Raw genomic sequence first — 14,153 nt, forward strand, 5'->3', positions numbered from 1 at the left:
ACTATTTGAACACGTCATGATGAAAATCTGAAACCCCCTCAGATAAAGTACAGCACAAAGCCATTGTTCAGTGGTCACATGACAGTGAGGAATATATGGGAAGGTGAACGTTTCTGTAGTAGGGGAATCCATTCTAAACAAATGAGGTTCACCATGGAGAAGGGCAGCCTGTAGGCTAACCACCGTTATTTACATCCTTGCACAGTGTGTCCAAAAAGGATCCATAAGTCTCTCTTGTTATGGTGGAGAACACATTATTCACACATTAAGTCAATAAAGGTGCTTTAAAGAAAACCAACCAGCCTTCAGGGCTTCGATTAAAGATGACAAAAATGCACCTCTAAAAATAAGCACCTGAAAGCTGTAGCAGCCATTCTTTAAAACTAAAATAGATGAAACATATCATAACAAACTACTTGCTTGAAGGATAAATCTTTGACTCCCTCCCTAACATACTGTAGGAGTCCTCGATGCAATGCGTTTGCCAGCTAATTATGAAAAAGGAAATGGAAGCCCAGAAACGACCTAGGGTTTTGCTGGTTCAAATACCAATATTTACGTGTGTCAGATTTTCCTCAGAAAAGTTATCATGACCATGGATAGATGTGTTATCCTCTGATGGATTTAGCTTCTGTAAATATAAGAATGGGATTCTCTCGTCTTTACTGTTGTCCATCTTTTATAATGAGCACAGAATGTATTGTATTTGTACAAAAGGACAACAGTTCAGTGGGTTTGTTAAAAATATCCATTATTGTCAAGTCCTTGAACATGATCTATTCTGCTTACAACAATAAAATCGAAATACATTGATATTATACAGTTCGATGGCATGTGTAGCTGCAGATACACATGTTTTGCACATCCCGCCATCTAGTGTTGGGCTCGGAGTGTTACAAGTTGTTTTTCTTCGAAGAAGTCTTTTCGAGTCACGAGATCGAGGGACTCTTCCCATTTCGGCTCCATTGCGCATGGGCGTCGACTCCATCTTAGATTGTTTTCTTTCCGCCATCGGGTTCGGACGTGTTCCTTTTCGCTCCGCGCTTCGGTTCGGAAAGTTAGTGAAAAACTCGGAAAATTTGACGGTATTGTTTGCGTTCGGTATCGGGTTAGCTACAACAGATCGACACCGAATACGGAAGAGCTCCGGCGACCCTTCGGGGTTTTCGATTCCCCGCCGGGGCCTGGTCGGCCCGACAGCGTGCGTCTTCAAGGCTAATGGAACGGACCCCATTCCGCTTCTGCCCCGAATGCCACAACAAGTATCCTTACACAGATCAGCATCTGGTCTGTAATTTGTGTTTGTCGCCAGAACACAAAGAGGATACCTGTGAGGCCTGTCGAGCATTTCGGTCCAGAAAGACTTTAAGGGACCGAAGAGCAAGAAGATTACAGATGGCGTCGGTGCCAACAGGACTAAAACACATGGAGGAAGAAGAGGAAGCCTTCTCCATCGAGGATTCGGACTCGGAAGAGGTCGATCCTGAACAGATGCCGAAAACCGTGAGTAAGACGTCGATACACAAGACTCACGTAAAAACCACTAAAGCCCAGGGGACGCCACCGCCAACAGGCCATGGCTTAACCCGAAAAATAGGCGACCGGGCATCGGCACCGAAAAAGGGCATGCATGTGTCGAAGTCATCCGACTCCGGTCGAGATACCGGCTAAAGCACACTCGACCCTGAGACACCGGGTCAGAGCAGACTCGACCCCGAGACGCCGGGTCAGAGCAATCTCGGCACCGAGAGAGCGGCACCGAACCAAGTCGGCACCGAGAAATTTGTATGCCAAAGAGCAAAAAAGTGTTGTCGGAACCGAAAAAAGCAGTCGAAAAGGTTTTGATACCGAAACATCCAGCCTCGGAACCAAAAATCAAGTTCCTACACAGAGGAACAAGGCCTCTCCTCACAAATGAAAACACATAGATTTGGACAGGAACTGGAGACAATGGAGCCAGACTACACCCAAAGAAGGCTCCACATCCAAAAGGAAACTGGGAAGATCAGCACTCTCCCTCCGATTTGAATGAAACGCAAACTTGCCTTCCAGGAGAAAGACAAGCAGCCACAGGCAAAGGTGGCTAAACAAGTAACCCCGCCACCGTCTCCACAACGCTCTCCGCAACCATCACCGGTAGCCACTCCACCAATGATGCAATCCCCAACTCATACAGGGATGAGTCAGGATGATCCAGACGCGTGGGATCTTTATGATGCGCCAGTGTCAGATAACAGTCCTGACTGTTATCCAGCTAGACCGTCACCACCAGAAGATAGTACAGCCTACGCACAGGTGGTGTCAAGGGCAGCGGCGTTTCATAATGTCAGCCTGCATGCAGAGCCAATTGAAGACGACTTTCTATTTAATACACTGTTATCCACACACAGCCAGTACTAGAGTCTCCCCATGCTACCTGTAATGCTAAAACACTCCAAACAAGTGTTTGTGGAGCCTGTAAAAGGAAGGGCCATTACTCCAAGAGTGGAGAAAAATTATAAACCGCCACCAACAGACCCCGTGTACTTCACACAGCAGTTAACACCGGACTCAGTGGTAGTAGGAGCAGCTCGCAAGAGGGCGAACTCACACACTTAAGGAGATGCACCACCTCCAGATAAAGAGTCGTAAGTCCGACGCGGCAGGGAAAAGGGTGGCGGCACAGGCAGCAAACCAGTGGCGTTTTGCAAACTCACAGGCTTTGTTGGCCAGATACGATAGGGCTCATTGGGACGAAATGCAACACTTTATAGAACATTTACCCAAGGAGTTCCAAAAGAGAGCACAGCAAGTGGTGGAAGAAGGACAGAGTATCTCAAACAATCAGATACGGTCAGCAATGGATGCAGCAGACACAGCTGCTAGAACTGTGAACACAGCAGTGACAATAAGGAGACATGCATGGCTGCGTACATCAGGATTCAAGCCGGAAATACAACAAGCTGTGCTGAATATGCCATTTAACGGACAGCAGTTGTTTGGGCCGGAGGTGGACACTGCCATCGAAAAGCTTAAAAAGGACACTGATACGGCCAAAGCCATGGGCGCACTCTACTCCCCACAGAGCAGAGGCACATTTCGTAAAACACAGTTTCGAGGAGGGTTTCGAGGACAAAGCACGGAACCCACAACCTCACAAACAAGGTGCACTTATCAGAGCCAATATCAGCGGGGAAGTTTTCGGGGACAATATAGAGGGGGACAGTTCCAAAAAAAGTAGAGGGAAGTTCCAAAGTCCCAAAACTCCACAAAACAAGTAGTGACTTACACGTCACAAATCCCCAACACATAACACCTGTGGGGGGGAGGCTAACCAAGTTCTACAAACAATGGGAGGAAATAACAACAGATACTTGGGTCCTAGCAATTATCTAGCATGGTTATTGCATAGAATTTCTCAATTTCCCTCCAAATGTCCCACCGAAAACACACAATATGTCAAAACAACACACGGATCTTCTACAACTGGAGGTCCAGGCGTTGTTACAAAAAGAAGCAATAGAATTAGTACCAATTCATCAGAAAGGAACAGGAGTTTACTCTCTGTACTTTCTCATACCCAAAAAGGACAAAACTCTAAGACCTATATTAGATCTCAGAACGTTAAATACCTACATCAAATCAGATCACTTTCACATGGTGACATTACAGGACGTAATCCCATTGCTCAAACAACAAGACTACATGACAACACTAGACCTAAAGGATGCATACTTCCATATACCGATACATCCTTCACACAGAAAGTACCTAAGGTTTGTATTCCAAGGGGTACATTACCAATTCAAAGTGTTGCCATTTGGGATAACAACTACGCCAAGAGTTTTTACAAAATGCCTGGCAGTAGTAGCTGCGCATATCAGAAGACAGCAAATACACGTGTTCCCGTACCTAGACGATTGGTTAATCAAAACCAACACGCAAGAACAGTGTTCACAACACACAAAGTATGTCATTGAAACCCTCCACAAACTAGGTTTCTCACTAAACTACACAAAGTCACACCTTCAGCCGTGTCAAACACAGCAATACTTAGGGGCGACAATCAACACAACAAAAGGGGTTGCACTCCAAGTCCACAAAGGGTACAAGCATTTCACAATGTAATACAGGCCATGTATCCAAAACAAAGAATACAGGTCAAGATGGTAATGAAACTACTAGGCATGATGTCCTCATGCATAGCCATTGTCCCAAACGCCAGATTGCACATGCGGCCCTTACAACAGTGCCTAGAATCACAATGGTCACAGGCACAGGGTCAACTTCTAGATCTAGTGTTGATAGACCGCCAAACATACACCTCGCTTCTATGGTGGAACAATATAAATTTAAACCAAGGGCGGCCTTTCCAAGACCCAGTGCCTCAATACGTAATAACTATAGATGCCTCCATGATAGGGTGGGGAGCACACCTCAATCAACACAGCATCCAGGGACAATGGGACACTCAGCAAAAACAGTTTCACATAAATCACTTAGAACTGCTGGCAGTATTTCTAGCGTTGAAAGCATTTCAACCCATAATAAGCCACAAACACATCCTTGTCAAAACAGACAACATGACAACGATGTATTATCTGAACAAACAAGGAGGAACACACTCAACACAGTTGTGTTTCCTGGCACAGAAAATATGGCATTGGGCGATTCACAACCACATTCGCCTAATAGCACAGTTTATTCCAGGGATTCAGAATCAGTTAGCAGACAATCTTTCTCGGGATCACCAACAGATCCACGAATGGGAGATTCACCCCCAAATACTAAACACTTACTTCCAAAGATGGGGAACACCACAAATTGACCTATTTGCAACAAAAGAAAACGCAAAATGCCAAAACTTCGCATCCAGATACCCACAGGATCAGTCTCAGGGCAATGCGTTATGGATGAGTTGGTCAGGGATATTTGCATACGCTTTTCCCCCTCTCCCACTCCTTCCATATCTGGTAAACAAATTGAGTCAAAACAAACTCAAAATCATACTAATAGCACCAACTTGGGCAAGACAACCTTGGTACACAACACTACTAGACCTCTAAGTAGTGCCTCATGTCAAACTACCAAACAAACCAGATCTGTTAACTCAACACAAACAACAGATCAGACACCCAAATCCAGCATCACTAAATCTAGCAATTTGGCTCCTGAAATCTTAGAATTCGGACACTTAGACCTTACACAAGAATGTATGGCGGTCATAAAACAAGCTAGGAAACCAACCACTAGACATTGCTATGCAAATAAGTGGAAAAGATTTGTTTATTATTGCCATAATAATCAAATCCAGCCATTACACGCATCTGCTAAAGACATTGTAAGCTACTTACTACATTTGCAAAACTCAAAGCTAGCTTTTTCATCCATTAAAATACATCATACCACAATTTCAGCTTATCTGCAATTTACGCACTCAACTTCATTATTTAGGATACCAGTCATAAAAGCGTTTATGGAAGGCCTGAAGAGAATTATACCACCAAGAACACCACCAGTTCCTTCGTGGAACCTCAACATTGTCTTAACTCGACTCATGGGTCCACCTTTCGAACCTATGCACTCATGTGAAATGCAATACTTAACATGGAAAGTTGCATTTCTAATTGCTATCACATCGCTAAGAAGAATAAGTGAGATACAAGCATTTACCATACAAGAACCATTTATTCAGATACACAAGCATAAAGTAGGCTTACGAACAAATCCTAAATTCTTACCAAAAGTCATATCACCGTTCCACTTGAATCAAACACTAGAACTACCAGTGTTCTTCCCACAGCCAGATTCGGTAGCTGAAAGAGCACTACATACATTAGACATCAAAAGAGCGTTAATGTACTACATTGATAGAACAAAACAAATTCGGAAAACAAAACAATTATTTGTTGCTTTCCAAAAACCTCATACAGGAAATCCAATTTCAAAACAAGGCATTGCTAGATGGATAGTTAAGTGCATTCAAACTTGCTATCTCAAAGCAAAAAGAGAACTGCCTATTACACCAAAGGCACACTCAACTGGAAAGAAAGGTGCTACCATGGCCTTTCTAGGAAATATTCCAATGACTGAAATATGTTAGGCAGCCCACATGGTCTACGCCTCATACATTTACCAAACACTACTGCGTGGATGTGTTAACGGCACAACAAGCCGCAATAGGCCAAGCAGTACTACGAACATTGTTTCAAACAACTTCAACTCCTACAGGCTGAACCACCGCTTTTGGGGAGATAACTGCTTACTAGTCTATGCAAAGCATGTGTATCTGCAGCTACACATGCCATCGAACGGAAAATGTCACTTACCCAGTGTACATCTGTTTGTGGCATTAGTCGCTGCAGATTCACATGCGCCCACCCGCCTCCCCAGGAGCCTGTAGCCGTTTCGAAGTTGATCTTGAACATTTGTAAATTTGTAAATATATCACTTTAAACTACATTATGTACATACATATTCACTCCATTGCATGGGCACTATTACTATAATACACAACTCCTACCTCACCCTCTGCGGGGAAAACAATCTAAGATGGAGTCGACGCCCATGCGCAATGGAGCCGAAATGGGAGGAGTCCCTCGATCTTGTGACTTGAAAAGACTTCTTCGAAGAAAAACAACTTGTAACACTCCGAGCCCAACACTAGATGGCGGGATGTGCAAAGCATGTGAATCTGCAGCGACTAATGCCACGAACAGATGTACACTGGGTAAGTGACATTTTCCTTTAGTTATTCAGTGTCCTACTTTCTTTGATGAATTTGGTTATCTTATTAGTATTAGATTTATAGGCAGTAAGTTCCAGCTGCCTGTGATTAACACATTTTATTTTTTGCTTTAGAGAACGAAGTCTGTCATCAAATCACAAAAATGTATTGTCTGTTACCTGATGATTTCAGTTTTGTTGTCCGAGATAGTTTTCATCTGTATTGAGATGGTTTATAATATCTATTCAGTAAATAAGAACCAAATATGCATATTAGCACCTATAATATATTTCTGAGGATTCAGAGAGTAATTCAGCAAGAGACTCTTGTTGTGAGTTTTAGTTTTGATTAATTTGTCAGGGTAATAACATTCCTTATGGTACAGTCATAATAATGTGGCCATTCCTGTCCTGGGGCTTTCTCAAGGCTAAAAGCAAACATGGTCAGCATACCCCAAATCACTTTGTCAAATCATTGGAGAAAAAAGTAACCACAAATACCTTATGTATAATTCTTATATGTGAATTGTCACAGCATTGCAAACTTTAGTGAACAAGGACAGTTGTACCCATTTAGGCTTCCAGTTTTGCGGTTTGTATCATCCTTATCAATACTAACCACCGATGTTGACCATTCAATTCATTAGAAACCTAACTCAGTAATTTAGGTGGCTAGCTGACTACAACCTGAACAATGAGAAAATCAAAATGATGACTATAAAAACCTATTTCTTCATCCAGTTATATGTCAGAAGGTCACATACTTGGGTGTCAGTGCATATCAACTCTCATTAGGTCCAAGAAGTTACTTTTGGGCCTCAGCTGTGCAGTACAACTCAAACAATTGTGCAACCCTGATAGATTAACACTGCCACTCATAGGCTGGGTTATCATCCTGTATATCCTCCCTCGATAATTTTCTTTTTTTGGCAATACCGTACTATATTCTTTCTTCAGTCTTCAAAAAAAAATCCACTTATAATGGCATCTTTTCTTTGCAAGTCAACTCCTAAGTGTGCATATGGCTCCAATTGGCACTTTCATGAAAGGCTGTCCATACCAGGCTTAAAATGAAGTATACTACTGGGCTCCTTTGGGAAAACTGCTGAGTTCTATCATGAATTCCGAGACGTGTTGATCACATTGTTACTCAGATCTCTCTTCTTTTGCCATGGAAACTCTTAGGAAAAAAATATTGCATTTTTTCAGTCCGAGTTATTACTCAATAATTCAGCTCAAGATGATCCAGTCATATGTACACGTCTTGAATGATTTCAGTATTCCACCTCTTAATTCTTTTTCACTTTACTGGAGCAATTTGCTCCTCCCTGAAAGTATGGCAGACACTATTGTTTGTCAGTGTGAACAGATAAGAGAGATAAAGTAATGTATTTTATCTTGCATTAGATCGGCGCCTTCTGAGGTTGGGTTGAGATACTCAGTTGTGAGTACTCATTAGGGTCCTGCTAAGAGCTACTGTAAGAGCAGTTTGTGTACAACATAGATAGCTTTGCAAACGGATATGAAGAAGATTTATTCACCGATGAGGGTGTAAAAGTTTGACTCAAGCATTAACATGCAACCATGCTTACTTAATTCCTCTTAATTTACGACTGAAGCAGTAAAATACCTTGTGTAATTTCTGCTATACCATATCTCTACTATACTCTCTGCAGACTGTGTGAATTGAACACGTGGATAGTCCAATGTTCTACATGTATTTTTGACAAATGTAGTGTGATGCCTGAGTGACGATACGCTTGGCAATTTCTGGGATAGGGTATCCAAAAAAGAAAAGAAACGCTCTCTTTACCACTTCATCTTGTGTTGTGTGAGGTCTATTTGGAACTATTCCGTATCCCAAACGTATTTTTTTTAGCACTGCTTCCTCGCTGCTAAGCTTACTTTTAGGGGGAGTGAAAAGGGAGAATTTACCTCCGTTCGTTAAGTGATTCCTCAAAGTTTCCTTTCTTGGTTTCTCACGACTTTTATAAACTTGTAAGCCTCGATGTGCTTTTTGTCTGCCAGACTTAAAAGAGAAATAAATCAAAAATGAGATTAGGCAAAGAATCCTCCTAAGAGGCGGTATAGATTGATCTTTTTCAGGGAGAGCATATAGTTAATCTCCCCACGGGGTTAGAGGTAAAAAATAAACCTTCGCCCACAAGTTATAATAGCACTGCTGCCACCACTCTCCTCTTAGCATTGGATATAATAAACCTTAACTTTGAGACATACCACATCACAGAGCTAAGCACCTCAGAAAAATGAATCTTGTGATGTAATTCCAGTGTATTCACTTATTGTTGTTTTGAGTGGTGGGGAAAAAAAAACGATTCAAAGCCATGCAAGGACGTCTGTCCAAAACTTAGTAATGCCTTTTCTGATAAGTACTTAAATCCTCCAGATATTCATTACTGGCCTCCAGTAGCACCTTTTGCAGAGTGGTGTTTACTGCTTGTAACAATTTTTCTGGAATTAATTCAAAAGCCTCCAATGAGAGGACCAGGGCAAGGACCTAATTACAGGGCAAGGTAATTAGGCAGAAATGTTGTCACATGTGTGAATAGAGATTTTGTGGAGTAGTTGTGCCTGGGACTAATGCCAGGTACTCTGCTAGGAGTCAACAAACAGTGATTGATTCTTATAATTTTTGCCTATCTGTTGCCTGGGAATTATTCTAAAATCAGGAAATTTAGAGACAGTTGAGAACCCATCTGTAATAGTTGGTCCTGCCTTATGATATTGTGAAGAAAGCAAATTAGCTTAGGCCACGCCTAAAAAAATATATTAGAAGTTAATTAAAGTTAATGCAACATTTAGCTTCCGTCACACACGGTTAATGATTTTAGAAGAAGAGCAGGTTTTGTGGAAAAAAAGTGTGGAATTGTGTGGATTAACTAATAACATCACAGTGCTTAAGCACCGAGGAGGTACATCGGTACCACATCACTATAAAAACAGGGTATTGGCAGCCTTCATGTCTGCAAAACTGAAAAGCAGGGCATCAATATGTGTTGCAGAAAAGATTTTCTGTCACGAAACAGATAAGGACAACTTCAAGCAGTCGTCCATGTTGCGGCATAAGTTACTTCCACTATGATTCAAGCATAGTCCATGTAGGCAGTGCATTCCAAGTGAGCTGCTCTCAGAGCCAGAATCCTTACCACTAGCAATCTATCCTGATCAAATTCCCAAATACAGAACTCTCCTTCCAATTATGTGAAGAGTTGGCAGAGAGTAGGCTAACATTAAGCTCTGACAAAGTGCTAAACCCCTCGGAAAAATAGAGCGTGCAATTAGCTGTTTAATTTTGTCACGTAAGCGATGAGGGAATTTAAATCTGCTGAACAGAAATAAGGGTGTGAAACAGACTCTTGCTCAGAAGTATTAATCAGATTTGGCATTAAAACCCATTTTAGCATTGCATCTGTAGATGTGCAGGATCAGGGAGTTTCTTACAGTGCTGCTGTTTCTGACTGCGACGTGGTGATTTACTTTCTCCTTTTTTCAGTTATTAAGTTGACTGTGCCTCTGGCATAGTTACAGTTTCGGACTGTGTTCTGTGATATTCTCTCTCCTGTAATTTTTTTCATTTATTCTTTCTTTGTTGTATTGAATGTTCTGTTATCTCTCCACTTCCGTGTTACTGTTTTCATATTACTCTCTCTCAGGAATTTGCCAGCATGCTTTTGTTTCTTGTCATCTGTTGTCCGGGCTCTCCCAATATATATGACTGTTTTCTGTCCTTTGTATCCACAAGCGGTTTGCCTTTCCCCTAGCTTAATTTTGTCACGATTTTTACTGTTCTTTTGCTATATTTTCCATGTCCACTACTTTTAGGACTGTTTGCACTTGCCCAGAGCCTTTACCATCTCTCCTGCTCTTTCCCAGCAGCCTTTACTGCAATGGCAATTCTTAAATTACATAGGTATGTTTCGCTCGCTCAAAACATCGTGTACACCAGTAACCCAATCTATGTGTTTTCCTTTTTAGGAAAAGGATACAAGAGTGTGCGAACACCCGCTATCAGACATAGTAATTGCTGGAGAAGCAGCACAGCCACTGCCTCATACTTTCCACCGTCTGCTCCAGACCATCTCTGATCTTATGATGTCCCTACCCAGTGGAAGTTCATTGCAGCAAATGGCACTCAGGTTAGTTTCATATTCTTAAAAACGTTGTTAGATGAAGAGCGACGAATAGTTAACTCTGAGACACTTTTATGCCTCTTCTCAGCATAAGCTCCTTTCTAAGGAAGTGACAAAATCCATTAAGTATTATTTTGTTTTTTCCTAACAATAAATGTCTTCCGAGCTACATTCTTTTCCTTGTCTTTGAATTCAGTTTTCTCTATCCATTGTTTATTGTGAAAGGTGGAACAGCATGTGGTGATTGGTTAAAATTGTAATTTAAATGTGATAATTCTGTACAAACTTGTTTTAACCGGAATGTTTCCAGCTCTCTGTCATGCAGTCTTACTGTAACTCAAATAAATTGATTATAAACATCGAACAATCAAATGCTGCAACTTTAGAAAGGTAGTGAAAAAACAAGAGAGTTGGTTCCTTATTTACAAGCTAATTGTTAAACTATCATCAGATGGATATTTAGATGTATGGTTAAATGAGAAGAGTGTCCATTATCAGCAGTTAGCTGCATCAAAATCTAATGAAGTGCTCTTAAGTTTGCGCTACATAAGCTCTCAAAAGAACTTTCAGAGCCATTTTCGGGAGCTGGGTTCTGTTTGCAGTACCCCACCACACTTTTTGCCTTGTTTTTAGATGCAACTATTCTCTGTGTAGGAAGCAGACTCCATATAGTGCACTAAAATGAAGTAAACTGTGCAACAAGGCCAGTGGATCCTCAGTTGGTATTGCAGAGGCACAAATAGATAGAACTAATGCTCTATTTGTGATAGTGTGGGCGAGCAGTTAGGCTTATCAGACGGTAGTGCTGAGCATTTGTTGTGCTCAAAGAGGCAATAAATGAGACACACTCAATGAATTAATCTGAAACCAGTTTAGAAAAACAAAATTTATTTTTATACATCTTTCAAACCCAAGAACTTCGTAATCGGGTAACTAGAATTACAAGCAAAAATACTGCAGATTCAAAAATCAACAGTGCAATTTTTCAGTTCCGCAATGTTAACCTATGGGAGGAAAACAAAAAAGCAGTTTTGCAGGTAAAGTACATGGCTTACAAATCCAGTCTTTGGGGGTTTTTGATCAACACCAGGCAAGGTTCAAATCATTACCAAGAGTGCACCCACAGAGGCAGCCGGGTGCAGAGGTCAAATTTGGAGTCAGGTGCCCATTGATAACCAATAGAGACTGGGGTGAACAAAGATGCGCTGCTCACGGGTGATTACACTGGTGTCAGGGGTCAATCTCCTGGGGTTGAGGTAAGCACAGGGGGTCCACAAGGCAGCGCCAAACTTACACCCTCTGCATCACACGGGTGGCAGGGTTCAGAGTGCCAGCAACACCGTTAGGCGCCCAGTGTTAACCAATGGGGACTGGGTGTAACCTAATATGTGCTGCTCACAGTTGAGTAACGCGGTGTCAGGGGTCGATGCCCTGGGGTTGAGGTAAGCATGGGGACACAAGGCAGCACTAAAGTTACACCCACAACGCCACAGGGGCTGTTGTGTGCAGAGTGCCAACACAGCTTTGGGCACCCAATGCAAATCATTTGGGGAGATCAGTTTTGGAAAAAGTCTGCAGGCTCAGGCCAGGAGGCTGAATGAAGAAAAACCACAGCTGCCCAGGTAAATTCAGATGCTAGGGGAACTTAGGGACACTGACGGTCCAGCTTTCCAAGACCCATGGGCTGCGGGTGCAGGGGTCTCCTTTGGTGTCTGGAACTGCTTACCAGGCAGGTCGCACTCAGGGCGAGTCTTCGGTTTGAGGCTGCAGGCTTTGAGGCAGAGTCCTGCAGGGATCAGCCCATGGTGGACTTGGACTCAGAATCTCTGGGGAACCTTCACAAGACTAATGGGCAGCTTAGACTCGAGCCGTCTGCGTCAGGTGCAGAAGTGGGTACGGAGATGGCTTCACAGTTCCTCTGGGCAGAGTTTTTTCTTTTAAAGGTGTTTTTTCTTGAAAAGGTCTCAGGAGATCTTGATCTCTGTCGAAGGCTGTCAGTCCTCCCAAAGCTTTGGAGGTCGCTGGGCTGCTGGGCTGCAGGACAGGCGGTCTTTGGCGCAGGATCGTTTAGGGCTGCATAAGGCCGGTAGGGCTAGGGGCCAAGTCAGTTGGTGTCTGCAGTCTTCTCTGCTGACAACTCTGTAGTGTCCTGCTCTTCTTAGGTCGTCAGGAATTTGAGTTCTTGGGTTCAGGGGTGCCACCTAAATACTCAATTTAGGGGCATTACAGGGAGTGCCAGGCGGTAGCCAAAGGGGCCCACCACTTTCAGGGTGACTACGCCATTCTTCTGACCACTTCCGCTGAGAAGTGGACATAACCCTAACCCTAGTGGCCTATTTTTTTTCCAAACAAGATGGAGGAGTTTAAAAATTAGTGTCCACTTCAGTCTGTCCACCTTAGGGGTGGGACTGGAATGAAGTGGGTACTTCTCCAAATTTAACTAATTTTCCTGCCTTTGGTGCCGCCAGAAGTGGGTTCAGGACAGAGGGCTGGTCACTTCACCATCTTGAAAGACCTGGGTCGCAATACAAATGCAGCAAGGCCTTTGAAGCACCCCGTCCTGGAATGTCCATCCTACCTGGGAGAGGCGGTAACACCTCTGCCCAGTGCAGCCTTTTGTCTCTGGACTTCAAGAACACTGGCTCTCACTGTGAGGGGTCCGGAAACGTGTCTGTGGTGGCGAACTGGTCAGGGCCAGTCAGTCAACACACTAGTAGCTGGTAGGTTTTCAGGGGGCACCTCTAAGGTGCCCTCTGCGTGCATTTCTTAATAAATCTATCACTGGATTCAGTGAGGATTTATTATTCTGAGTTGTTTTATATCCAACATCCTAGCGTTCAGAGAAGCCATCCTATAGCTGGGGAACTCTTAGAGACCAGTGCCCAGCACATGCATTTAAAATGACTTCACTGTGCACTTACTATGTCTCATAATCGACAGAGGCATAGCAGAGGCATATATGCTGTTGCATATATGCCCTCACATGTAATGTGTCCATTACTTACAGTAAATGGCATTACTCCTAGTCCTACTCCCTCGCCTTCCTTAACCAATGTTTTCTTAGGAGGCTCCTTTGCCTCCCTTAGACCTCTCCCCTCTCTTTTAAAAAGTGCCCCCACCCACTCCTGTACAGAAACAAGCTAAAAACTCAGTTGTCCTGTACTGCGAGGGAGGGAGGGAACTGTAAGGAATGCGAGGGAGTAGGACTAGGAGTAATGCCATTAACAATAAGTAGTGGACGCATTACCTCCCATCCCTCCCTCGCCTTCCTTAACCAATGAGATGTAGCAAGAAAAA

The 14,153-nt window shown here is 43.0% G+C and overlaps 1 protein-coding gene across 17 annotated transcripts in view; it reads left to right on the plus strand.

The window, feature by feature from the left end:
• The window catches only part of MYCBP2 (MYC binding protein 2), a 1,769,078-nt gene that overhangs the window by 1,395,224 nt on the left and 359,701 nt on the right, over window positions 1-14,153 (plus strand). For all 17 annotated transcript variants that reach the window (XM_069205243.1, XM_069205245.1, XM_069205247.1 and 14 more), the window contains one exon: window positions 10,702-10,862. In XM_069205243.1, coding sequence (XP_069061344.1) covers window positions 10,702-10,862 — 161 coding nt within the window. The remainder of the gene's footprint in view (window positions 1-10,701; window positions 10,863-14,153) is intronic.

This window comes from Pleurodeles waltl, chromosome 8 (genome assembly GCF_031143425.1).
Source record: "Pleurodeles waltl isolate 20211129_DDA chromosome 8, aPleWal1.hap1.20221129, whole genome shotgun sequence".
Taxonomy (NCBI): Eukaryota; Metazoa; Chordata; class Amphibia; order Caudata; family Salamandridae; genus Pleurodeles; species Pleurodeles waltl.